This window comes from Emydura macquarii, unplaced genomic scaffold (genome assembly GCF_026122565.2).
Source record: "Emydura macquarii macquarii isolate MOO-44397 ecotype Brisbane River unplaced genomic scaffold, CSIRO-AGI_Emac_v2 contig_705, whole genome shotgun sequence".
Classification (NCBI taxonomy): domain Eukaryota; kingdom Metazoa; phylum Chordata; order Testudines; family Chelidae; genus Emydura; species Emydura macquarii.
The window spans coordinates 16,941,429-16,968,016 of NW_027130842.1; the positions used below are offsets into that span (position 1 = coordinate 16,941,429).

At 41.1% G+C, this 26,588-nt stretch overlaps 1 protein-coding gene across 1 annotated transcript in view; it reads left to right on the forward strand.

The window, feature by feature from the left end:
- The first annotated feature begins 7,118 nt into the window (after positions 1-7,118).
- SYTL3 (synaptotagmin like 3) overlaps positions 7,119-26,588 on the forward strand; it is a 40,596-nt gene continuing 21,126 nt past the window's right edge. Inside the window, exons 1-7 of the mRNA XM_067542494.1 lie at positions 7,119-7,186; positions 8,995-9,617; positions 11,065-11,280; positions 18,394-18,458; positions 22,577-22,628; positions 24,050-24,116; positions 25,040-25,112. Of these exons, the coding sequence (XP_067398595.1) occupies positions 9,508-9,617; positions 11,065-11,280; positions 18,394-18,458; positions 22,577-22,628; positions 24,050-24,116; positions 25,040-25,112 (583 nt within the window). The 5' untranslated portion in view covers positions 7,119-7,186; positions 8,995-9,507. The remainder of the gene's footprint in view (positions 7,187-8,994; positions 9,618-11,064; positions 11,281-18,393; positions 18,459-22,576; positions 22,629-24,049; positions 24,117-25,039; positions 25,113-26,588) is intronic.

The window sequence follows — 26,588 nt, forward strand, 5'->3', positions numbered from 1 at the left end:
ACAGCGAACGCCCCGCCCCCTTAACCTTCCACCAACAGACGCCTGCCACTGGCACCGCGCCTGCGCGTCTCACGCCGCCCACTGACGCTCCTCCCCTACCAGCCTGCCGCTCGTACTACGCCTGTGCGGTGCTCTCCGCTATCTCGCGCACGCCCCCTCCGAACGCCAGGTCGTCTAGTCGTATTGCGGCTGCGCGACCCGCTTCGCCCGCTGCTCGGAGAAGCCGTGCCTATAGTGCGCCTGCGCATTCCGTCTCCATCCTTCTCTCCGCTAGTCTCGAGCTGTGCTCACGTTGCGCCTGCGCATCCCACACCGCCCCCCCCCCCCAGTTTGCAGCTCGCACTGCGCCTGCGTAGCCTACCTTGCTCTGTTAGCCGCCTCGACCGCCCTTAGCAACGGAGAGACGCGGTGCATTCTGGGATGCGACGATGCTCGGGAAGGCGGAGTCTCGTCTCTGGCCCGTCAGCCTGATCCCGTGCAGCAGCCATTCAGCGCCTGGCCCCGCCCCAATGCCCCCGCACGTGACACAGCAGTTGGTGCGGCTGTTGGTTTCCATAGTAACTGGGGCCTCGTGCTGGGTTACATCTTGGGCCCGGCAGTGAGTGCGGGCAGCTGGGCGTGGACTGGGTCGGCACGGCACGGCACGGGCCCCGCCTTGCTCCCAGCCTCTTCGCTCGATCCTGGCTCCCGCCCCCCCTCTGTGTCCCGCCTGGCTATTGTCTCTGTCTAAACCGGCCCGGCCCGGCCCAGCCCCCGCGGGGGATGGTGCGTGACCGGCCGGGCTCGGCATTGCCCGTTGCAGGAGACCCGGGCCCGCCTGCCCTGCTGCGCCCTGCACGCGCGGTGAGGCGCGGCCTGGCTTGGCCAAGGAGAAGCTTTGACCCCACGACTCTTGTCCGCCAGAGACGGTGCCACGCAAGGGCCGGCTCTTTAGAAAGGTGGTCGCCCTCCCTAGCGTGCCCGGAGCCGGGGGACTCCCCAGCCAGCGCCGCTAGCCCGGCTCTGTCCCTGCCCCCCTGATGCGGAGCAAGGACTAACTAACTAAGGACGGTTGTAACGGTGCCTTCAGCAGAAGTTTTTAGAAAATCAGCAGGCACTTCTGGGAGTGCTGGCATAAAGGACTCGGTGCCCAGTCACGCCTGGGGGGAAGAGGGGACCCCATTGCGACTTGTCCCCAAGCACACCTGTGCTGATTATTTGCTGATTTACACCCCATGCAACTTGGCCCTTTGTGTCTGGCCCCAAATCCTGCTCTGGGTGCCAGAGTAACTTTTCCCCCAGAGGTGTAGTGAATTTTTATGTTGATAAAGCACATCAGAGGCCTTGGAGGGAAGATGCTGACTTGTGATGGAGAGATGCCAACTCTAAAAATTAATCTGGAGTCTCACAATATTTGGTGTTTTTGTTAAAGCAGCAGCTTGTGAGGGCATGATTAGATGAGAATCTCTGCTTCCATTAAAAAATAAAAAGGGGGGATGTGTCTGGTCCTCATGGTTATGGAGGAAAACTTGAAAACGTGACCCGACTGGATCCTATGCGCTAAGAAACCAGAAGACAGAATCCAAAATTTGTTATTTTTAATCTTGTGATTTATAAGCCACTCTAATTATTTTGGGGGACCCAACTCATTATTTGTGAATATTTGAGCTTGGTTGGCAACATGGACCAAAACCTTCAGTCCTTACTTAATCATTAATCCAATAAGAATGTTGCGAGAAAGGCAAATACTTGAAAATACTTCCTCATGGGCTTGTCTTTACGCTCATGAGTATTTCTTTTTACTTAAGTGAGACTATTTACATGCTTAAAGTTAAGCACATGCTGTTTTAATCTGTTGGTTTAGTAGAGTGATACATTCAAAGAGTCACATAAGGTGATTCATTTTGCCATGTGGATGGCAACACATTATTGATTTTGTAATGATACGTGCCACTTCTCAAGACATGTAAGAAATAAAAAGAACCCTGTTGCCCTATTTTGTATATTGGGTTTGACCCAGAAGTAGTTATTCCTTTAAACTAAAGATGAGTTTGACCTGGAAAAAGAGGCTCAATACCCCCTCTCAGACTTTGAAGAAGTTTGGATGCAGATTGTTACTCAGGCCTATGTCTGTAACAGGTGGGACTGGAATCCCCAGTTCAGCCATCCATGAATTTTGGATTTGCATCTGATTCCAGGCTCAGACTTTCTACTTTTCACAGGTGTTCATTCAAGAAAGTTCATAATGTCTAGCCATCTATCATGCTTTTTGATCTGCAGCTTACTGTAAAGGAAACCTTGTTTCCAGTAAAGGGCCTGCTCAGTTTACCAGTGTGTATTTCATTTTCTGGGGAGGCTGAGGTTTGCCATTTTTGCACACATATAACATCAGAAAGTGAAATCATTCGGCAGTCTAAGAATGCATAGTGACTACACTTCCTGTGGGTAGCTTGAAGACGGTAAGAACATTTTGATGAATTCAGCATTGCATTTTCTCACGGTCAACTCCCTATTTAAAATTTTAAAGAAGCTAATGAGTTCAGTTTGATCCCTAGTCTTTGCTTTGCTCCCAGCAGCAGCAGTTTTGGAGCATGTGGCAGCACTAGCAATCATCTCCTGAGCTAAGTTCCCGTTGACTGCCACAGGGATCCCTCATCTACTTACGCTTTACTCCAACTTTGGCCTATGAGGAAGGAAAAGGGTGGGGAGAAATCCATTTTTTTTCGGTTTAAAAAAAAAAGTGAACTCACCCTCCAATGAACAGTTCCACATCTCTTCCTTCTGTGGCAGCTGAAAAAGTAAGGCATATTTTCAATGTGTTTTATCACAGCAGGGAGGAATGGATTTTTGCTTAAACAAATAATGTGGCTTAGTTTTAAAAGTATTTGAGGAAAGATTTAGAGCTGAAACTTGTACTGGAAATAGTTCTCTTTTACTAGATAAACTTTGGTGGGATGATATTACATTACAAGCAATTTATTTCATTTTACAACACAAAAGATTGTTATGGACAAACATTCTATAGCTACATGAAAATTAAAATGTTGCAGTCAAATAGTACAATAAAATAGTCATAATTCTGTTTATCAAGTTCTTGTTAATTTGATTGGTATTTGTATGAGAGGCAACTGCCATAAATTCCATTAGCATTTGTGAGTAGCATGTCTTTCCAGGAAATAACATTTATTTGAGTCTACTGTGGATATATCACATCTCTATTTTGAATCTGGATAGTTTTGGATCTGATAGTTAAATTATCTCATATCAGGAGCTGACTTTCACAGATTATTTTGTATGTATTGGATTCAGTGTCACTACCAAAACCAAAAATAACTGTGGCTGTAGGAATTAGAAATGTTATTCATAGATCTCACAATGAAAATATCAGAGTAATTTCAAATAAAACAAAAATGTTCATAAGCAAATCTTTCATATATCACCATCATATTTGGATGTTTATTATTATAAATAATGATAAAGATGATAATAAAAGTAAGACTGTGCCTTTCATATGAGAATTTTAATTTAGAAAGACCCCAATTTTTAATCCCTACTGAGCTCATCTGAGTTCAGACGGTGACCTATTAGCAAAAGAGTCTCTGATTTATTAGCACTGCCTTGAGGCATCCAGCCTCCAAACAAGTACTAACTTAAAGGAGGGTCTTTTATATAACATGCAAACAAGCAACCTTAAGAGAAGGGTAAAGTTGCAAAGTCAAATGCTGAAAGATTAAGAAATGCCAGAAATGAAGTTACTAATGCAAACTCAATCCCATTTATATGTATGTAGTATGCTATAACTTGTAATTATGTTGGCATATATTTTCCTGCATTGGTGGTCATCAGCAAAGTTTGTACTCAGAACTTCTAGCCCCTAGATAGGATCATGATACACACACTTTGACCTATGACAAAATGGCAACTGTGGGGGAATCAATATTTCTGGCTATGTTCCTGGCATTGTGATCAGAGTGTGGTTTAGTGGTTAGAGCCGTGGCTACGGACAGCATAGCCAAGCACATAGTCTAGGCCCATAGGTTCCAAAAAGTATTGTGTCAAAGTGGATGAGACGTAGCTCTGTCATATTATAGACCTTTGGCCCTCTTGGATTCTGAGCTGCTCTAACTTGTGACAATTTACTTACTGCTACCAATGTGCTGCTGTCCAGCTCAAAATTGAGGAACTTTGGAGCACTCTGGGCTCTGGCAGTCTGCCTCCAGCATTCTGCAATACTGGATAATACAAAGAAAATGCATAGAGCTGTGTACGTTGGCCCTGTACCATTCCTTCACACAAGTTGAGGAATGCCTCTGAAAATTCCCCTCAAAACTAACAAACAAAAACATAACCCTGTCCTAAGTGAAGTGTTCGGACACTAAAAAGGGAGAGGAGCAGTGAAATTCATTAGGAACCTTGCTATTGCTATTGATTTTACCCAGAAGATGCTCAAGCACTCTATTGATGAGTGGCAGTGTAAAACCCTAAGATAGCTAGATGGATTTCCCCTACTGAAATACATAGAGGGAAGATATCGGAAAGTTTTGTAAGATTTTTTTTTCTGTGAACCTGAGGAACCTGTTATTGAAAATATCACTTCTTGATTTTCCCAAGAATAGGTCTGATGCAGGCAACTTCAGTGATTCAAAAGCTCTTCTCTGCTTTTGTAATAGTAATCACCCGTTCCATCCAGTTTGACCACATCTGCAAAATAATTAAAAGCTCAAGTGCATTGTGAGGCATAAAGCTTTGCCCTCATAAGGGCACTTTATTTACCCTCTAAACTATCTAATTGTGATTCTATACTAGCTTACAACTTTTATAGAAAATTACGTAATCAAAAAAGAAAAAGAAACCTCCCTCCAAGTTCTGTAAAGCTATTGGCTGTGTTGTGGCTTTTAAGCCATAGTCTGTGTTTGTAGGGTGGGGTTGCATAGCAGTGGAAGTCACCAGAGGCATTTTGGCTCACTGGGGTAAGTGCAATAACTCAGCTTGGCCATCCCTCCCTATCCCTGACTCCTTTAGGATGTCTAGTGCTACCACTGGACTGGACTCTCCAGAACCTCTCCAAGGGCAAGAACTGGGACTCTGGCTGATACTTGCATACGACACGAGTGGCAGGGGAGGAAAATGATTCCTGGCCTTCTCTGGTCTGTTTGACCCCCGTGCAGGCCTAGCCATAGTCTGATTCCATAGGTTTTAAATGTTGTCAGATGTTATAATTTATATGTCAGGACAGACACACTTGTTGAAATCTGAGCTGTGCTGAATGCACAGTTACCCCATATTTTTTTAAATTGTATTTTTATATTTATTTTTTTTATAGCCGCAACAGCAGCAAATCCACTGTTGCTGAATGGTGGTATTTTAAGTACTCATTTTGGGCCAGCTCTGAATGTCTTTATTTAAGTATTTACTCAGGCCTGGGCCACAAAGGTATTTAGGCTCCCAATTTTCACTGAAATCAGTGGTGTTAGGAGCCTAAATACTTCTGTGGATCTGGGCCTCAATCCTGACTCAGGCTAAACTACTATGTACTTAAATGGGAATTTAGCCAAAATAAAGACTTAGTAAAAAACAAGTAAAAGCGCCAGGATTTGACCCATTGTTATTTTATATTTGTACAAATATAAATCCTTGAAAATATCACTCTTTGTGTATAAATAAACTATTGTGAATCTCTACAAAGGGTTGTCTATACTTCCCATTATTAGCATGTCATGTTCTGTACAGTAGTAGCTGCTGTCAAAAATCTGTTTCACAGAATGGGCCAGAAATCTTTAATTCTGTGTGTGGCACTCTGTAGTCTGAGGGAGAACAGACAGCCCTTTTGTTTTTAAGAATATGGAGGGGCTGTGAAATAACATGGCTATTTGTTTATTAATTTGCTAGCTGCAGGTGTTGCTTTTATTAGCAGTGTGTTAATATTAATCCTTTGAGATGAGTAGTATATGTCTGCTGCAATATCACTGCTATGATTTTGCTTGGCCCCACTGCTGATGACTTCTGTAGAATTTACTAGCCTCCAAATGACATGCATCAGAATTTATGCCTTCAGATTTACTGAGGACATTGTAACAATATTAGCCTTTCAAATCAATCCTAGAGAATTAGCAGGTACTGCTCACAAATTCTCTTGGAGCTTGGTGCTGCGTGCTTCCTGCAAAGTGCCTCCTGGCTTCAGTGGAAGTTGAGGGCTCTCAACACCTCTTGAGGGACTCAACAACTGGCAGGATCAGACTCCAAAAGAAGAGCCTTAAAGAAATGACTGTGGTGAAAGATCAACTCAAGCAGTGGTTGTGCATGTCTTTGAAAATGGCCTATGTTGTGAAAATGCATAATGGCTGTGGCTTTTCAGGCTTTAAATTTGTTTTAGTAACTTCCTGTGAAAATGCAACTGGCAAGGAAATAAAATATGATTGTTCATATCTTTGCCTCCTATGTTTCCACCGGAAATTCATTTAATATCTTTTTTTCTTTAACAGTTTTCTATGTGACCATCTCTGTCAGTTTTTTGTAGGTCAGAGGACTTTATCAAAAGAATGCAAAAGGAGGAGCATATACACAGCTACTGTCGATATAAACAGCAGCATCTCCTTCTGCCTTTTACAAAATTAGGTGGATAGAGTTGAGGTAGCCTGATAGTCTGGATGTAAAACACACATATAAAAAAATAAAATAGCTGTAGATGTCTGCAAATAAATTGGCAACATGGCCTCCCTGGTACTTAAAACAAAACATGCAGATGAGTCAGATCTTCAGCTGGTGTAAATCAGTGTAATTTTATTGACTTCAATAGAGCTACACCCATCTACATTAGTGAAGGATCTGGCTCTGTGTATTTAATATCCAGATTAAACACTCAAGACTTTATCCCAGAAGTAATTTTGATTTTATCACTTTTTAATAATAGAGGTGGTTCAAAACTGGCCTGCTTTTAAACAACCCTGGATAAGTCAGACCAACCCAAATATAGACTTGATAACCTAACAGAAACAGTATACTATGATTCTGTAAGGTGCTCAGACATTCTGAATATGATTCAATAATGTTTTTTTCTTTAGGTCCTACTGTTATATACATTACTATTAAAATATAATAATACATTTTTTATTTTGTTCATTTTTTTTGAAAGTTGAACATACAGAACCAGTTTCTGCAGACCTTCTTCAAGCAAACTGCTTTTGATTTCAGTGGGAGTTTTGTACAAGTAAGTATCACAGATTTTGTCTCATAGATACCAAGCAGTTCTTGTGTGGTTTTTTATTTATACTTCATTGTCATGGTTCTTGAGGACTGTGAATCATCTTATTGCCCCCTGCGTCAGTGAGAGGAAGCCTTGCTTGTGGTAGCTGGGTGTTAGCTCCCTAACACCGCCAGCCCTTCAGCCACTTGAGCATTCTTCTCTGGGCTATGCCAGCCCTAACTTCATCTTGCAGGTTACCAATAGGTGCGCCCCAGTCTCCAAGACCCTTTGAAGTGTTCCCCTGCGATATCCATCCCCTGAGGTTGGATACTCACAGAAATTTCAGTTGTATCTTAAACCACGGCACTTGTAAACCACACAGCACTTGAGAGTACTTTGAATAAAACAAAAGAAGATTTATTAAAGTAAGAATAGGGATTTAAGTAGAAAGGAGAGAGTGGTGGAAAAAGTGGTTACAGTACAAAACAAAATCATAAGATGTGAGCCTGGGTCTTCACTTATTAAAAGTTACTTTTCCTATCTAATAAAGTAAATTTCCGCACCAAAGTTTAGTTAGTTGGCTGGCTGGTTTCACAAGAATCAGCATCCAAATGCTCATGAAAGCACCCTTCTCAGTCAGGGGTTTTCCTCAATGAATTGATACAGAGTGTCTTTCCTTACACTTTGCCTGCTATTAATGTTCCTTTTCACCTTCAAAAGATTCCAGTCATTTGCAGTTGTCTTCAATGGTTTTCCATTGACTGTTCTGGGATGTGGCAAGGCTTGACAATAGTACCTTGCAATATCTCGCTGGCTGACTACGGAGGGGTGACAACTCCCTCTTGCTTGAGTGGGTCATCAGTGAGACACATTAGCATGACCTACCCTGGTGACTAATTTTTACTCCAAGTCCATAAAATATATTTTCAATATAAATGCATTATTCCATAAATATTACCTATACATACATCTTTATGAGTCTTGACAAGTTAGTAGCTTTCTTTAGATACCTTACATACTACTTTTTAATGGATAAATATTCTGTAAGACATGCATTTGGTGTAGTGAGTTTGTCAGGTCTGAGGTGAGAGGAGTTTGCAAAGAAGTAACCCTTTGCCAAAGGGTTTCTGTCACATTCGTCTATTTCTCTTTCTGTATTTTCCTGTTTCTTGTATGTTTGCATGTAAGAAACTAATCCGTTTGGGATGAGAAACTATTTGTGGCAAAGTGCTAGAAATAAAACTGTATCCTCTTGACTTTTTGTGTTTGTGTGTGTTTAACAAAGATAGCAGCGCTGCTGTGCATGAAACCTTTTATCTAGCCTCCACAGAAAGAAGCTAGATGTGATTCAGGTGATAGGTCCATTAGCTATTAAAACCTATAAATAAATTTTAGAGCAACATCCCACTGAGTTATTTCTTTCTCCTTTTATTATAAGTTTTTAATATTTTGTCACTTCAGTAAGATGAGCTGTACAGCAACTAATCCACTAAGGAACACATACAATAACCAATATGTCTTCTAGTCATGAGGCCACAGGGCCAGCCTCTGAATTTTCTAGGCATTATTAGCATAACATAAAAAATATTCTTTTCCAAGTTATTAACACAGAAGGCTAACTATTAATGGAACCTGTGGTTATCATGATGATGCTGACTGAAGAATGGTCTGTCTTATTTAATATCTCCAGCATATATGAATCAGTGTGTTTGAAATGTAAATTTGTGTACAATAGATTTTGTTTTTCATGGAATAATGCCCAGATGATACGAGAGAGATGTTGAAGAAGAAGAAATGATGAAAAATAACACTTTCCCTTTGTTTTTCTCTAGGTCCTAACAAGATTATATTGTTATTCTAGTCACTTCCTATTATGAAATTCCTAAAGCAAGAGGTCAAGTAAGAAAAGCTGTTTTCCTCTCCTTCATGCTGTCTCTCTGGGTGAAGGCCCTCTCAGCCTGGTGATTACAAATAAAGCCTTACTTTGGGCTATTGTCGGTTTTGGAGCCACTCTCAAAAAAAAAAAAAAAAAAAAAAACTTTAAGTGCTTTCATATGAAAGACAGCAGACTGCTGTGACCCTACTAAATGACCGTGTTCACCAGGAGGCAGACACACACTGGAAATAAAGACTTGCATAGAAATGAACTCTTTTGTATTTTTTTTCTTCAAGAGTATGACACAATAGAAATGTATCACCAATGAAATAAGAGCACAGGCACTTAAAAGAACTCATAGACCTTCTGAGTGCTATATTATACTCCAGACAACAGTAATATCTGTCAGCTTAGATGTTGTAGAACTGTGCAATTCAGGAGTCTCGAAAGGAAGCGAAGTCTGGGGAAAATGACCTGTGAACTGAATCTGAACTTCCTCAAGGAATTGGAACGAGAGACAGTTTTACAGGTCTTATACCGTGACCAGATGGTGAGAAAAGTGGATGAGGAAAGGATAAGGTATTTTGCCTTTTTTGTACTATGTCACCATTTTTCTTTGCTTTCCTCTCTAATCTTATTCCTTCTCTTGTCTGTGATTAACTAGTATCTTTTTTTCCATTTGGGAAAACTAAGAAGTATCCAGAGTGTCATGGTTCTAACATGCTGGTGACTGATTATTCAATGCATGGTATTTGTTCAGCTCTAATGTATAATCTACTGACTGAATTTAGCTTCCAGCATTCCTAAAAAAAATCAGGCTACCACAAGTGTTACTCCCTCAGTGAAGAGTTTATAGTTAATTCTCTCTCATCACATTCACAGGTGAGTGCACATGCATTGGTCCAGTTATAAAGAATGAGTTCAGGTCTTTATGTAATTTCATCTGTTTCAGGATTCTCACAAGGGGTTTTTGAATCTCTTCCCTATGCTGAGTCAAGCAATATTCCCTCCCATAAAATTATATACCAAATGCATTGCATTTACTAGTCTGCAATATGCTGTCATCACCATAGGGTTTCATGTGCTGAGTGAAGAGTTTAAATTTAATTCTCTCTCAGCATCTTCACACAGATATCTGAATTGTGAAAGGTAAGGTCCAATCTTTATCTAGGTTATTTTGTTTCATGTATGCCTGGGCTCTATCAAGGAGTTTTTGGAACCTTGTAACCTACTTTGTCAAGCAATAACTCACTCATATAAAACATACCATTTGGTTTGCTAATATTTACACATGCAAGTTTTAAAATTCTCTCTTTGCACACTTAAATGTAGGAACCTAAAGTTTGTTTTCTGCAAACATTTGCATGACTAAAACTTAAATGTCTGTGGAAACAATTGCTAATGGGTTGTAAGCAAAGCTAAAACAAATTCATTTTTAACTTTGAGCAAATATAGTAACTTTTTTAGTATTTACACAGTTCAACTTTGTATAGTCATAATATTCTTCTGCAAAAGGATTATGATATAACCAAATCTTAAATAGTGCAGGGAACAGGTTATGTCAGGTAAAGTAAAAGAAACAACAATTTTCAATTTTTTTGGTTTCAAATGTGGGGTTTTTTGTGTTTTTTTTTAAGTCTACAGATAAGTCAGTTAAGTTCACTGTTAGCTGATTCATGTATTTGATGATGTTTTTGGCAATTCTCACTCATGAGTCAAATTTGCAAAGGGAGCCAAACCCAGCTTCTATTTGGATGTGCACAGCTTTGAACACATGATCATTTGCATGCATAATTTTTGGCTCTCTATTATGTGTGCATAATTTGCATGTGTAGAACACCATTTGTGCTAAATTAAAACTGAGTTTATGTACACAAGTGGAGTTGCATGTGCAAGTGATTTCAGGCAAAGTAAAAATAGAGGCCACAATTTGAAGATTTGTCCCATAGTGTTATTGCTACTGGACACAAACATTATCAGCTTGTGACTGCACAGTATTTATTTTTATTTGCCTGGGGGGGGACAGGAAATTGAAAATGCAGCTGCAGCAACTTCGGTGGAAGGGGGCAAAAAGTGTGAGCCATGAATACCAGCAAAGGTCCTGTGCTCGCTGTCAGAAATCCTTGGGACTGGTGATGAATAGAGGTGCAATGTGCAATGGATGCAGTCATCGAGTGTGCTCTGAGTGCCGTGTCTGCCTGAATCCCTATCTATGGAAATGCACCATCTGCTATGCTCATGGGTAAGAAATTTGACTAGTTTTGCTAAGCCACCTCTGTTTTTTGTGTTATTCTAAGTAATAATTAGAGAAGCAAATAAGATATCTACATTGTTATAATTAAGATAGCATTGACAAGAATTGAAAGCCTGGGGTGAAATTCTCGCACTCCCATTGAAGTCAGTGGGAATTCTGCTACTGAATTCAGTGGAGCCTGGATTTCACCCCTCGTGTCTAGCAAAATGGACAGGTCACAGAGACTCAAATGTGCATCAGTATTTCCTGGGGCTGTGATGGGGTAATATCTTATAAGGTAGACAGGATTTGGTATAGTTGGTTCTTGCATTGAAGTTATCTGAAGAAAACCCAGATAGCTGCATTAAGTGATACTGTATTTCCCATGGATAACTCTCTTCTCTCTGAGTCCGTACTGAGCCCAGTGCATCTCTGCAGAGTACTAGGGACCTTGTGCCAGAAGAGGTGCCATCTTTTGGATGAGATGTATGACTGAGTTCTTGACTATTTCCTTGTCATTTTTCCCCCAAGGCCCTTATCACAAGGGTAGTGGTATCCCCATTGTGTATAATAATATTTGATCATTTGAAACCGTAGTTCATGTAGGCTAAAAAAACTTATAACAAATATGAATAACAACATTCTGACAACAAGCACATATAGTCAGAGCCAGCCCTAAGCTTATCTAATTTCAATTTGTTGCCTTTTAATTTCATTGCATGTCGCTTTGTTCTAGTATTACCAGAAAGGGTAAACAAGAGTGTCTGATTACTTCTCTGTATTATTATATTGAATACCTCTACTAAATCCGCTCTTATTCATCACATCCTTTGTAAAATGACTAATCCAAATCAGAGATATTCTGATACATTTCCACCTTTGATGAGAAACATTCTGATACTTTATAGGCAAAAACAGAGAGTTTTTTAAATTAAATCAGCTGCTCTGAAGGTGAAATTCATTCCTGTGCATAGGGTGAGTACTTTGAATGAAACTCATCCCTATGAAGGCCAGTATAAGGGCTATGCACCACTTAAATCCCTCCTCAGACCTCAAATTTAGGTTTAAATAAGACTCAAGTGGTACATAGGTCTTGTGCTAGCTCTTTGCCCAGGGTTGAATATCTGTGAATGGTTGCCAGTTTAAAGTTAGATTGTGTATCTTGGGTGCCACTGCAGACTTCCCATGAAAAGACATGTATTGTGCATTCTAAGTGTGATTTTTTTTTTTAAACAGTGTATTTTGAAATGTATTTATCAAAAAACAAGCAAAGTAGTTTGCCACATTTGGTGCTAAATAATTATATTTTAAAGGGGGGCAGGGAGAAGCAGCTTTTGAATTATCTGAGCACCAGAAAAGGGGGGAAAAAAACCAAAAAAGCAGAACCAACATCTCCCACCTACGAAATGCTTTTCTTTTAAGTGAGAAGGGGATGGATTCATAACTATTTTTGTGTGTAGGAAACCAAAAGTTAAAAACAAATGGTCCACATTTTTTCTAATTTGTTTTTTAATAATATTGTTCACAGGCTAAGTGTTCCAAGTTTTAACATGGAAAAACTCTTTTTATCCTAAAAGAACTAAAAATAGGGGTTTATAATAAAAATGTCATTCTTTTCAGCCATACGAGATCACATCATATCATATCTCATAACATACACTTATCTGATATTTGTTCATGCACGCAGCAAGGCACACACACATATTTGTCCAAGGAAATCTATTTTTCCCTCTATTGCAGATGCTGTTGAAAAATGATGCATCTTCAGTGAGTGAAATTTACCTTTGAGGAGAGAGCCAGCACAAGGCCCTATCTGCACTTAAGCCTCATTTGAGCTCATCACTTAGGACCTGATTCAAAACCCATTGAAATCATTGGGAGTTTTTCCACTGACTTGAGTGGGCTTTGGTTCAGGAATATAAAGATTAAGAGGTGGCTGGGGCAATGTGTGGACCCTTGCAGTGGGAGATAGTTGCACTCAGTGCCCTATATTTTCTGGGAAGAAGAAAGATGCAGAAATATAGAGTCTGATTGTTCAGAGGTACTGAGCACTCATACCTCCTGTTGAAGTCAAGAAAAGCACATGGACCTCTGAAAATCAGGGTCTAAATGGCTTCTTGCAGCATATAGGCCAACAGAGGCTCTCTGAGTGTGTTTGTGATGACAAATAGAGTGACTGGTTATAAATGATCTGTTACAAAACATACTGATGCACATTTGATATGTGGTATAATTTCATTATCTTCATCTTGATTATTTTAACTCCTGATCCTGTTATCTAGCTCTTAGTTGCTGTTAAAATGTTTTTTCCCCACAAAGTATTGGTATCAGCAATATCACTGTTCTTCCTTCCATACCCTGCTCTTTAGATGCTAGTCTGAGATATTAGATTGTTTGTGGAGACAAACTTCATGTATCAAGCTGAGGATAAGCAATGACAAAAAGGCTACCATGGAACACTGTTTTTGACATTTCAAAAACAAAATGGAAATGTATTTCCTGTGTGCTGTATCTAGATGATTCTGAGTATTGCTGTGAGTCATGCATAAGTGAACAGAAATCAGCCATCATTCTCTGTTCATGGACTTGCTCTGATAAGTTTATAAATGTGAGTAGAAGAATCTTTTAACTTCTTCTTCGAGTGCTTGCTCATGTCCATTCCATTGTAGGTGCGTGCGTGCCCCGTGCACAGTTACCGGAAAATTTTCCCCCTAAGCAGATCCTGTAGGGCCAGCTCCGGTACCCTCTGGAGCCACATGCACATGCTGTGGTATATGAGGCACTGCCAGCCCTATGCCCCCTCAGTTCCTTCTTTCCACCACTGACGATTACTGGAACTGTGTTCTTGCTTGCTTTGGCGAGTGCCCCTTAGCTGTAGCCTTTTGTTTTAAAAGTACTTGTTAAGTAGTTGTTTAGATAGTTCTTAGTTGTTGTAGTTGATTAGGTAGTCCCATTAGGGACCTCCACTCGGTGTCGGGGTATGCCCCGATCTCTGGGCTTTCAACCTTGTAAATCCTGTGGGAAGGCCTTCCCAATTAGCAACCTCCACGAAGACTGCTTAAAGTGCCTTGGGGAGTCTCATCAAAAGGACAAGTGCTGCATCTGCAAGGTGTTCAGACCGAGGACTCAAAAGGACCGAGATACCCGTCTGAAGGCCTTGTTAGTGGAGGCAGAGCTGAGACCGGCATTGGAACCATCCCGCTCCCTTTCGGAACCAAACACCAGGTCAGTGCAGAGTGCTCGGCCGCACCGACTTCATTGCGGCACCGGGCTTCCTCTTCACCAAGGAGGAAGCCCTGAAAACAATGTCCAGCAGACAAAAGAAATCTAAGGATGCGGGGTCGAGCTCTGGGGCAGCTCAGAGCCAGTGTGCTGAGCAACCCCACAGGGGCAGGTTTCGCCTGGGACTGTGAACCTTTTTGCAGAGCGTCCCCTGTCTCCAGAGTCCGGCAGGGGACTACTACACCTTGCGGTGCCGTCGACACCGGAGGCACTTCAGGCGGTGGCCAACTTGTTGGCTTTGCCCATCCCATGTACCCCGTCGGCCTGGATGGAAAGGGCGAGGGGTAGAGCACCTGCATCGAGGGCAAAACCCCCAGTGGGGGCCCCCAGTGGCTGCATACATCACCGGACCCCCGAGGTAACGAAACAGGTCACAGCAGAGGAGACCGATCCTGCCGAGAGGTTGATCCCCTGGGATGCATTTCCCAGCACCGAGGTGGTCTCTGGGGGCGGATCACCAGTACTGCAGGAGCCTAGGCAGCCTGAAGCATCACTAACGATCACCGGAAGCAAGGGCAGCGGTATCAATGAGTCAAAGCAGCTCCTGCTCAGTATCAAGCAGATGCTCCCCATGTGGGGCCAGGCTCCGTTCTAGGTCACCGGCACCAATGAGTTTGCCTGCGCATGGATGGCACAGAACCCAGTCCCCAGCATCACGGCGCTCGCCTAGAGAAAACCCCCACCAACAGCGGACTTCGGTACCGAGAGGCTCCTGGTTGCCCAGATGCTGCTCCCACTCCTCCTCTTACTACGGGCGGTCCTCCTCACCAAGTCGGTCCCGGCAGCGATGCCGCCAGTCACCGGACTCGTACTCCCCATCACCGAGACGTCAGTCAAGGGAGAGCCGCTCCCACTCCCCTTCCCCTCGGTACTGTAGTACAGCTCTGAGCGATGCTGGTCTCTGGCAGGAGGGTCCGGCGATTCCAGGAAGGGAAAAGGACCCAGTGGCTCCCCCAGCCAGCCTTCCCGACCTGAAGGACAAGGGCAAAGTCTCTATCCTCCCCTTCTAGGGTGGCCTCAGGGCCAATGGCCACCCCAATAGCAATACTGGAACCCCTGGGGGTTACAGATGGCCTCGGGACTCTACTCCCTGGTCTCATCAGGGAAGCAATCAGGGCCCCCAGCACTGCTGGCGGAGGCCCATGACTCCGAGTCGGGAGAGGAGTTGGACCCTATGGAGGGTACATCTGCAGGACCTCCCATGCACTCATTTATACAGAGCAGTCTGGATCACTTGGTAGGATGGGCTCATTTGAACAACATACAAAGAATATAGGTCAGTTATAGGATAAGGGACTCTGTATTTGAAAGTAGTGACTCTGAAAATGACTTAGGGAGTCATGATGAATAACTAATTGAATATGAGCTACCAGTGTGTTACTGTGGCTAAACTGGCTAATGCAATTCTTAGATGTATAGCCAGAGGAAAATAAAATAGGAAGTTGGTATAACCTATGTATACAGCACTGGTGAGACTGTTACTGGAATAGTCTGTCTATGTCTGGTGTCCACACTCCAAAAGGATGTTGAAAAATTGGAAAGAGTTCAGAAATGACATATGAGAATGATTTGAGGTCTGGAAAACTTGCCTTACAATGGAAGACTTAAGAAGTTCACTCTACTTATCTAATTCAACATGGTATCCATGGTTTATAAATAGTTATGTGGGGAGAATTCTGATAGCAGATGCCTCTTTAAGCGGACAAAGGCATAACAATGCCTAGTGGTTGGAAGCTGAAGCCAGATAAATACAGGCTAGAAATAAGATGCACATTTATAACATTTATAATACTCACCAGCAACCATACTCACCCTACAAGAAGTCCAATCCAGGAACCTATCCCTGCAACAAACCCCGTTGCCAGCTCTGCCCACACATCGACTCTAGTGACAGCATCACTGGTCCTAACCACATCATTCACACCATAAGGGGCTCATTTAGCTGCACATCCACTAATGTTATATATGCCATCATGTGCCAGCAATGCTCCTCTGCCATATACATTGGCCAAACTGGACTATCACTTTGCAAAAGGATAAATGGACACAAATTAGACATAAAAAATAATAACATCCATAAACCAGTTGGAGAACACTTCAGTCTCCCAGGACATTCTGTCTCTGACCTGAAAGTCGCCGTACTTCTACAAAAAAACGTCAAAAACAAACTTCAAAGAGAAACTGCTGAGTTAGAAATTATCTGCAAACTTGACACATTCAAACTGGGTTTAAACAGGGATTTGGAATGGCTCTCTCATTACAAGAAGTAATTTGCTCTGATCACCCATTCTCACCTCCTACTCAATGGTAGTCATTAGGCCTCAAGAACCCGGCTTTCATCCACCTACCCCATTTGTTGTCTATGCCTTTGGATATGTATATGTTGCCTCCTATATATGTTGCCAATATTTGCTGTATTATTTCTACCAACTGCATCTGAGGAAGTGGGCTGAAGCCCACGAAAGCTTATGCCTGCAAAAATTAAATTTGTTAGTCTTTAAAGTGCTACAGAACTCTCGTAGTTACTGGTAAGTAACCCTGTTTTTTCACAGTAGTGAGGGGGAGGAAGACAGTAATTTTTTCATGATAGTAGATGCCTAGATTCAAAAAATTCAAGCTTTATAACCATCACATGTCAAAATATATAAAATAAATATCCTCAAATCAAACTTTCTTACTTTGCTTATCTATAAATTTTTATTATAATTGATGGAAATATTTTTTCACAGTTTGCGTGTACCTGCATTAACTCCTAAAAATCTAATCCTTCCAAACCTGATCATAGCACATTTATATGGGTTTAAAACAGGGTCCAGTACAGTTAGGGCAGGTTTTACCAGAACCCCTCCTGCAAAATTTTCAAATTCCATGTCTTAAGTTAGGCACCAAAATGTAGGGTTAAACACCTAAATAACTGGCCTGATTTCAAGAGGAACTGAACATACTCCATTTTCACTGGAGTAACTGGAAGTTGCAGGTATTCATCTCCTCTGAATACACAGACACTTATTTAGGTGTCTAAAAATGGAACCTAAAACCTAGTTGCAACAAGATCACATAGTGTCCTAAAAAAGGAATGAGCTGAGAACCAAATGGCAGTCCAGCTGCTGCATTTCCTGGCCTTTGTGGATTTCAGTCAGGATCATATATAGTTTTTTGTTCAGTTTACAGGCTTTTGAATTTTTCTCAGTCTAAGGATTTGTCCTTATGTGCGTTTCATTACTCATTAAATATCACCAGTTTAATCTCGTGATCTTGATGCATGCAGGTACTGTGCATGGCAGTTGTCATCAGTGGCACTAACCTCTCCAAAGAGGAGAGTGGTAAGGTGAGGGCTAGGTCATGGCACCACCACACCGTCCATATCAATGAGGAGAGAGTGTGTTCCACCTTATTCTAGGGTTATGGTATTGCAGTGTGTGCTGCTCCTATGTAGCCATTCTGACTTACACTTAGGAGCACACACTGCAGTACCTTTATACTCCCTCAGGCTAGGCTATGGCAATAAACAGCAAGCTAGCCTTAAATGCCTTACCTGAGGTCGCAGAGCAAGTCAGCTGCAGAGCTGGGAACAGAATTCATGACTCTTGACTTCTAGGGTGTTGCTATAACCACTACATAATATTTCCTGCAGTCAGGGCAGAACAGTTCTTACAGGGAGCACAGGATGAGATCAGTCAGTGGTGAGCCCCTGTTAGTTATACTGTACAATTAAGAAGGGTCACTCTGTTGCCTTTGATTATTAAATACATTTTTGCCTCAAGCACATATCTATAGTGTCATGAAAATTCATCTTGGAAACTGTAGAAAAGGTTCAAATGTCTGGAGTTTATTTTTCAGAGACATGAAAGTAAAGACTGGGGAATGGTTCTTTGAGGAACGAGCCAAGAAATTCCCAGCTGAAGGTAATTACTGGAACAAGCAACAAACTGCTTTGTGGTGGGATAACCCTCATCTGAGTAAAATATGATACAAAATCTTAACACACCACTTCGTTTCATTTTTATCCCATTTAGTAGGAGATAGATCTGAAATAAAGACTAGCTCTTGTGGTATGTGTCTATATAGTGGGTGTAAGACATCAGAATGCCTGTCTTTTTGTCTCAAGTGTAAACCAGAAGAATGTATGCTTTGGCTGGGTAATATGGAAATATGGTAACCATATCAATTTGAACAATGTGACTGAAACTGTGAGCACCAACTGTGTGTGCCTTAAGACAAATAAGAAATACAATGATCTGTGAAATAAATATAGATGCACTAGGGTATGTGGACCAGAAGGAGATGATCTTGCATCCATTGAAGTTATTGGCAAAGTTCCCATTGACTTCAGTGGTGCAGGTTCAAAGCCCACAAATAGGACAGATGGAATAAACAATAAAAAGGGAAAATTTGCAAACATACCATGGGACAGTGTTCAGCACGTACTAATCTATGAGGACCTAAAACAAGCCATTTGGAGCCCGATTACATCATACCCATGTGCAGGGCCCTCCTGTGCCACTGGGGACACAAAGTAGCCAAAGGAAGTGGGGAGGAGGCAGGTCCATGCCAATCCACTGCACTGGACCACAAAGCAGGTCAAGTGAATGAGGAACATGCTGCATCACTCATAGGACTGCTGCAGTGTGCACTCTACCCCTGCATTCTGGGGAAGAGATTGTGTTTTATGAGACATAGTCCCTTCCTGAGCTCCCTTAGGGGTGATGTAGCTTCCCACTTCCCCTAACTCAGACCTGTGTCTAAATGACACAACCTGGACCAGAGTATCCCCATTTTATGACTTTAGATGTAAGAAGGGATAATATGTAGGGGAAGCCAATAAGCACTGATCCTTAAAATACTACTTCAGGGAACTCTGTTTATTGTGGAAAACATTAACAATGTAAGAGAAAAAGGATGTTAAGTAAGCAGGCAGTCTTTGAAACAACAAGCATTCACTGAAAGCTGGCATCAGAACAAAGTGAAAAGCTGAGTAATGATATATTTTGTTGCTAAAAATCAAATAACAGCATTAGTTATAGATTTCTCTGAATCCCATTCTTGAGAGCACACCACCTTCCCCATGTCATAAGGTTGGTTGTTTCACCTTTTTAAGGGCAGTAAAGTTCCAAAAGTTCCCCTCACTCTCTCTTCAGAGATGGTTGGCAAGAGTAAAAATGTAAATCTAAACAACCTCTCGTAAGTACAGAAAAGTGATCTTTTGTTGTTTTCAGACAATGGGCCTGGTCCTACAGGATGCTGAGTTCCCTCAATTCCCAATGAGGTAACAGCAGTTGATGACATTCATCACCTTTCAGGATCAGGTCTTTGTGGGTAACTGAAACACTGCATTGTGCTTAGCTATGCATCCTCCAAGAGTGTAGGGACAGAGCCCTCTTTTGGCTTGATAGAGTAATGCAAGATTGGATGTTCACTATAAAGCAAGGTTAATTTACTAGCATATACCATGGGTAACATTTTTATTCTTTCAATGTTATAAGCTTTAGAAAATGAAATGCTATACCAGTATGCCACTTCTCCTGTTAATATTTTAGCAATTTAAACAACCCAACTTCATAAAAGCAATTAGCTCATTAATTTACTATTTGCTAAAATGTCATTTAAACTGCAATAAAACAAGATATTGGACATTAGTCACAGATAATTGCCCTTGCTGTCCAACTGAGCATCAAATTCAGGACACTTGCTAAACTTTATGACATTAAGAAAAAATTATTATTACCACCAAACCTGTTTAAAATTGTTACCTCCTCTGTTGTTATAATTAATGATGTCTTCTGCAGAACAGACCACTATACCCATATTGCTCTGAGTAGCATTATTAGTGACATGCTGACATTGCTAACGGTGGCTTAGCAATGAGCCAGTTACTTGCTATTTGCCATTTATTAAATGAAAGTAGTCCTTTTGTCTGTTTGTGATTTTTATGACTCTGGTTGTTCGTGATGATAAAGCACTTAAGATTGTTGTTCTTTTTGCCTTGTGATTGGTCTTTTAAATCTTGTGGCATTGTTTCTGCTCCCTGAGTAGATGACCCAAGCTTTATACAAAGTCCCTTTTTTGTTTGTGAGTCATTGGTGCACATTCATAATTGTTCAAATGTATTGAACAATTTCAAAACACCCATGAAAGCACTTTAAATATGATTAATTTTCTGCATGTTTATTTGCACTAATTTTCACAGTGCTTATGTTTTATAGGTCAAATTTACTCCTGTGCAGTGGGTCAGCACAAGGCTTATGCACTACTCAAGTCCCAATGGGGTCCTCAGGCAGTTGAGGGCACTTAGCACCTTAGAGAGAAAGGATAGTTCAGTGGTTAGCGCAGGTTCAGTTCCCTGCTCTGTCAGACTTCCTGTGTGACCTTGGGCAAGTCACTTAGCCTCTCTATGCCTCAGGTCAGGTTTACACTACAGACCTATGTCAGTATAAATATGTTGCTCAGATGTGTTACATAGCTACTGCCTCTCTCAGGTGTGTGTGGATTAACTACAAAGATAGGATAGCTCTTTCCCATTGGTGAAGGAGTGTCTTCACTGGAGTATCTTCACTTAAGTGCCGATGCATCATTTTAAGCGTAGATCTGCCCTCAGTTTCCCATCGGTAAAATGGGGATGATAGTATTTCTCTACCATGCCCGGCTGTGAGGATAAATATGCTAAAATATTGTGAGGTACTTAGATACTATAGTGATAGGAACCATGTAAGTATCTTAGATAGATAAGATTATTTTTCTGTATTTGTGAGAGGTTGTTCACAGTCAAGCTGGAAGGACATATTGAGTGATGTCCCATAGGGATCAGTCCTGGATCCAATTATGTTCAATATCTTCATAAATGATCTAGATAATGGCATAGAAAGTACACTTATAAATTTTGCAGACAATACCAAGCTGGGAAGGGTTGTAAGTGCTTTGGAGGATAGGATTAATATTTAAAATGATGCGGACAAACTGGAGAAATGGTTCTAAGTAAAGAGGCTGAAATTCAATAAGGACAAATGCAAAATACTCCACTTAGGAAGGAATAATCAATTGCCCATGTACAAAATGGGAAATGACTCTCTAAGAAGGAGTACTGTGGAAAGGGATCTGGGGTTATAGTGGATTACAAGCTAAATATAAATCAATAATGTTACACTGTTGCAAAAAAAGTGAACATGATTCTGGGATGTATTAGCAGGAGTGTTATAAGCAAGATATGAGAAGTAATTCTTCCACTTTAGTCTGCGCTGTTAAGGCTTCAGCTGGAGTATTGTGACCAGTTCTGGGTACCACATTTCAAGAAAGATTTGGACAAATTGGAGAAAGTCCAGGGAAAAGCAACAAAAATAATTAAAGGCCTTGAAAACTTGACCTATGAGGAAAGATTGAAAAATTTGGGTTTGTTTAGTCTGGAGAAGAGAAGACTGAGGGGACATGATAATAGTTTTCAAGTACATAAAAGATTGTTAAAAGGAGGGGGTAGAAAAACTGTTCTCGTTAACCTCTGAGGATAGAACAAGAAGCAATGGATTTAAATTGCACCAAGGGAAGTTTAGGTTGGACATTAGGAAAAACTTCCCATCAGGGTAGTCAAGCACTGGAACAAATTGCTTAGGGAGATTGAATCTCTGTCACTGGAAGTTTTTAAGAACAGGTTAGACAATCACTTGTCAGGAATGGTCTAGTTATTACACAGTCCTGCCTTGAGTGCAGGGGACTGGCTTAGGTGACCTCTTGAGGTCCCTACCAGTCCTACACATCTATGATTCTGTGTTTAACATCTTTAGTCTTGCCAATCTACCTCTGAGGAGAGGTGAGGTAATCTAATAAAACAGATTTTGGCTTAGGTGGGATTTAAGTGGCGCTTAGGACTTGTGGTAGTCTGTTGCACAGGGGTTAATTTCATCCATAGTGATTTACATCTGCATGAGCTTTTGTAAATTTAGCCCGAAAGCACTTTGATTCTGAAAAGCGTTATCTAAGTGCTAATTACTATTGTTGCTTCAAATTGACCTTTACATTTTTTCTTGCTTCATAGGTAGACATGAAACAGTTGGGGCAAAGCTCTTGAAATCTTATCAAAAACTAAGGTAAGACTTGTAGAAGGACAAATTGTCCTAGGACACTGAGACTACAGTACAAGGAACATATTTTATAATACCAAACAGCTTGCTGCTTACGTTTTCTGATTACCAAGACAGCAAATTTCAAGATTTAAAAAAGTTTGGAATGCAATTAGTAGTACCATAGAAAGATTGCCACTCTTTTTGTCTTTGTGCATTCTATGAAAAGGGATGGGAGCATACAGAAGAAACAATCCTACTTTTAGCTGGACAATTTCCTTGCTTCAGTTTATTGGAAATTCAGGGATGTATACAGTATTTTTGGTGTGATTTTTTTTTTTTTTTTTTTTATCCAATGTTTTTCACATTTACAGGCTCTGTTTAAATGAACAGGGTGGAAAATAATTGCCAAGAAAGACAGTAGTGGTACAAACATGCAGTAAACTGCCTGGAGATTTTGCCTAGTAACATTAAGTAAATATAAAACAGGAGAGTCCCTATTCATCAAGGTGCATCCATATGTACTAAACTTTAAGCATGTGAGCGGTCTCATTGACTTTAAGTAACTTGCTGAATTGGGGGCTAAGCACTATCATGTTGAAATTAGTACCAGCAATATATAATTAATATATTGGTTCACTTAAATGTATGCAGTCTATGCTCTGTTAAAGAAACCATGTTCCTTTAAAAAAGAGTAAATAAGACTAGATACAAATCATAAGTCAGACAGGCTTTCTGGTGGGGCATAGGTGCATCACCAGAGAACCTGTGGGTTGTCAGATATTATGGTGAAGATGACCATGTAAGTACCTAGATAGATATAGACAGGAGAGAGCAGAAGAACAGGGGAAGTGCATTGTCTGCATTGGGGGTATTGATTGCGTTAAGAGTAGAGGATCAAGGGGGCAGATCATCGCTCATGGTTTGGCTCCTTTATGCTGCATGAAGGGGTTGGGGTGGGAAAAAAAGGACTTTAGAAGCCCCGGTTCCAGTCAGGGGTAGATCCTGCCAGTACAGGAACCATGGAAGACAGCAATAAGGCTGATTTCTGGGGATCCCCTCACAAACTGGCATAGGTGGCAAGAAAACGCATGCTGGGATCAGGAGGGGCATGTCAAAGATGGGGCCACAGTATGCCCTAGTGACCATAGGGAAGCCTAGGGAGGCTGCAGTGACTCAAACAGACCCTCAGATCTGTCTCTGAATTATACTGTCTGGAGCTGCCCGGGATCAGGAGTGTGCAAAGCGACTTTAGCTCTTACTTCTGTGGCTGTAAATTCTGTGCTTAGCCTCTAAAAGGGGCAGCACAGACTCTCAACCCAGATCTTTAGGTTGCAGGAAAGAGGTGGCTTCTCGCAGGAAAGAGAAGAAACAAAGAGGTTGGAAAGCTGTAGATATTAGAGCCTTGTGAAAAATATGTTAATTGTTTCTTTTCTCCTAACTTCTAGTAAAATTTCTGTGGTTCCTCCTACTCCACCTCCTTTCACTGAAACCACTGGGGGAAACACCACTGTGGTAATGTATATATGTGCAGATATATATGAGTTCTTTCAATGGAAAAGCCGAAGTGTAGCTAATAACAACAACTTGTAATGCTGTTTAGGAATTTGTTGCAATATAAATTATGCTTTTATTTCCTTTATCTCGTCCGTTTTTCTGAGGAGTTAGCAGCATGACACAGTAGAGTTCTTAAGGGACATATTAGATTAGTCACCAACTTTTTAGTACACTTTATGTGGCCATTTGTAATGAAAACTTTGCACGTGGTGTTTGTACAATTTGGTGAAGAGCAGAATGATTTTGATGGTTACAATTTGCATCACAATTTCTAGCAGGTGGGTTATTAGGACTGGATCCAAAATCCACTGAAATCAATTGAAAGACTATATTGACTTCAGTGGGCTCTGGATTAGGCCCTAGTGCCCTAATTCAGCAGTCCATCCCTGCTCAGAAAGCACTTTTAAGTACGTTTAATTTATACGCATGCTTAAATCCCATTGACTTTGATGAAAAATTTTGACTAGCTCTACTTCCAATCCTTGTAAAGATCCTTTGAATCCACCCCTCCAGAAGCATTACAGCAGCTCTAAAATGAATTACTTTCTTACCTTAATTTAAATGCAAACAATATTATAAAAATTAATGAGCTATGTCATTTGCTTGTATTTATTAAAGCAATTTGGAAATTGCCTACAGAGTTTTCTGCTGGTAGATGCGAAATAACTCAGTTGAAAGAGCCATCCCCAGCCAAATGCTTTGGTGCTAATGTTTACATATAGTGCAAAAATATGTGCTTATAAATGCTTGACTACAGAAATGATAGCCCTGTGCAATCTTACATGTGTGCTATTTTTGCAGTTTATAAAGGCGAGTGACATGAGGAGCTTTGAAAACTCAGCTCTTTATTTTATCTCTTTATTTTTTTCTCCCAATTGCAGGAAGTCAGCCAATGTAGACGTTTTAATAAGTCTGTGGAAAACGTGTTTCTGTCTCTTGCCACACATGTGAAAAGTAAGTGTCCTTCAGTGCTTTTCTATTTACATTTGTGAGCCGCACAGTGGTTAGAAGTGAAGGGTCTGTTACTGACTGCTGGCAGGACCAAGCCAACAACTCTTATATTTGCTTAAAAAACAACAAACCTTCATATATAGTCTCTTTGCTACATAGCAAAAAAAAAAAGAGAGTGCTCAGCTGGGATCATCAGTTGCTCAGCTCCTTAAAAAATTAGAGGGAATGCTGATGGAAAATTAGACATGCCTTGTAACTATTTGTTCAGATATGTGGACATAAAATCAGAAAATACTGCAGCTAACTCAACTACTATGACATGCAATATGCCAACCTTCTATTTTGGTAACTGCTGTAGTATCCATCTTCCCTTCACCAAGTGAACTTGTCACAGGTTGCCCTTCTTTGATCACTCACAGAGGAAGGGATTTAATGTTGTCATTCTCTTTTCTGTCAGTTTTTTAAAGAATCCTCTCCCTTTTCTTTCCCCGTACTCCAGCTTCCTGTCAGTGTATGTGTTTTTAAAAGACATTCTCTTCCATCAATTCATCTTTAATCCTGATATTCTTTGTCCTCTTCATTTCCCTCTTTCACTTATTGCTATTCTCTATTCTTCAGTAACTTCAGAGGGCAAGTTCGGGCTTTGGATATGTATATGAAACAACCTGCACCTACTGGAAGGCAGAATTTGGCCCTGTGTGCAGAACTAAGGGAGCAGTGTCCAGAAGGGAACAAGCTCTGACCTTTATGAAAACCCCACTATTTGCGTACCTTTTTACTAATCCGCAACCGCCTGCAGAAACTGGGGGGAGTTGAATTTTTTGTTGTAAGTGGTAACATGTGGGTTTTCTTTCAGATCCTCATGGCTAGTATCCTTATCCCAAGGATTATGAAATGAGACTAGAGCTGAGTAACTGCAGTAGTCTCTTAGGCACTCTTTTCTAATGAGACCCCTCTTTCCTCCCCAGCCACTTCCCTCCCCCTGTTCTCACCAAATGTAATCTACTTTGCCTGTGTGATCCAAGAACACCAAGAAGTGTCCCAATATGTGTGTATATATATATATATATATATATATATATATATATATATATATATAGACACTATGATTGTTAGTGTGGATTGAACCTGGAATATACAACACCAGAAGCACAACCTGCTACCATTTGCAGTAGGGCAAGAACCTCTTTTGCTGTAAGAAAGCATGGTAGGCTGTTCTAGTCTGTGAAGTCAGCTACCAAAGAAAGACATGATCACTCACCTTAAGCCAATGTATAACCAAACACTGTATGAGGAAGCTTGGCTTTTCCTTGCTGATTAGGGCAGAGCATGGGGAAAGGGAGGATAAAAAAGAAAGGGGTGTTTCCTAGAAGATTGGGGTTGGCTAGCTGGGACTCACTGTAGCTACGAGCTTTAACTCATCCCTGCCTCCTATTTGCCCAGGAAGCCACCTCTTCTAGACACTGTGCTCCTTAGTAG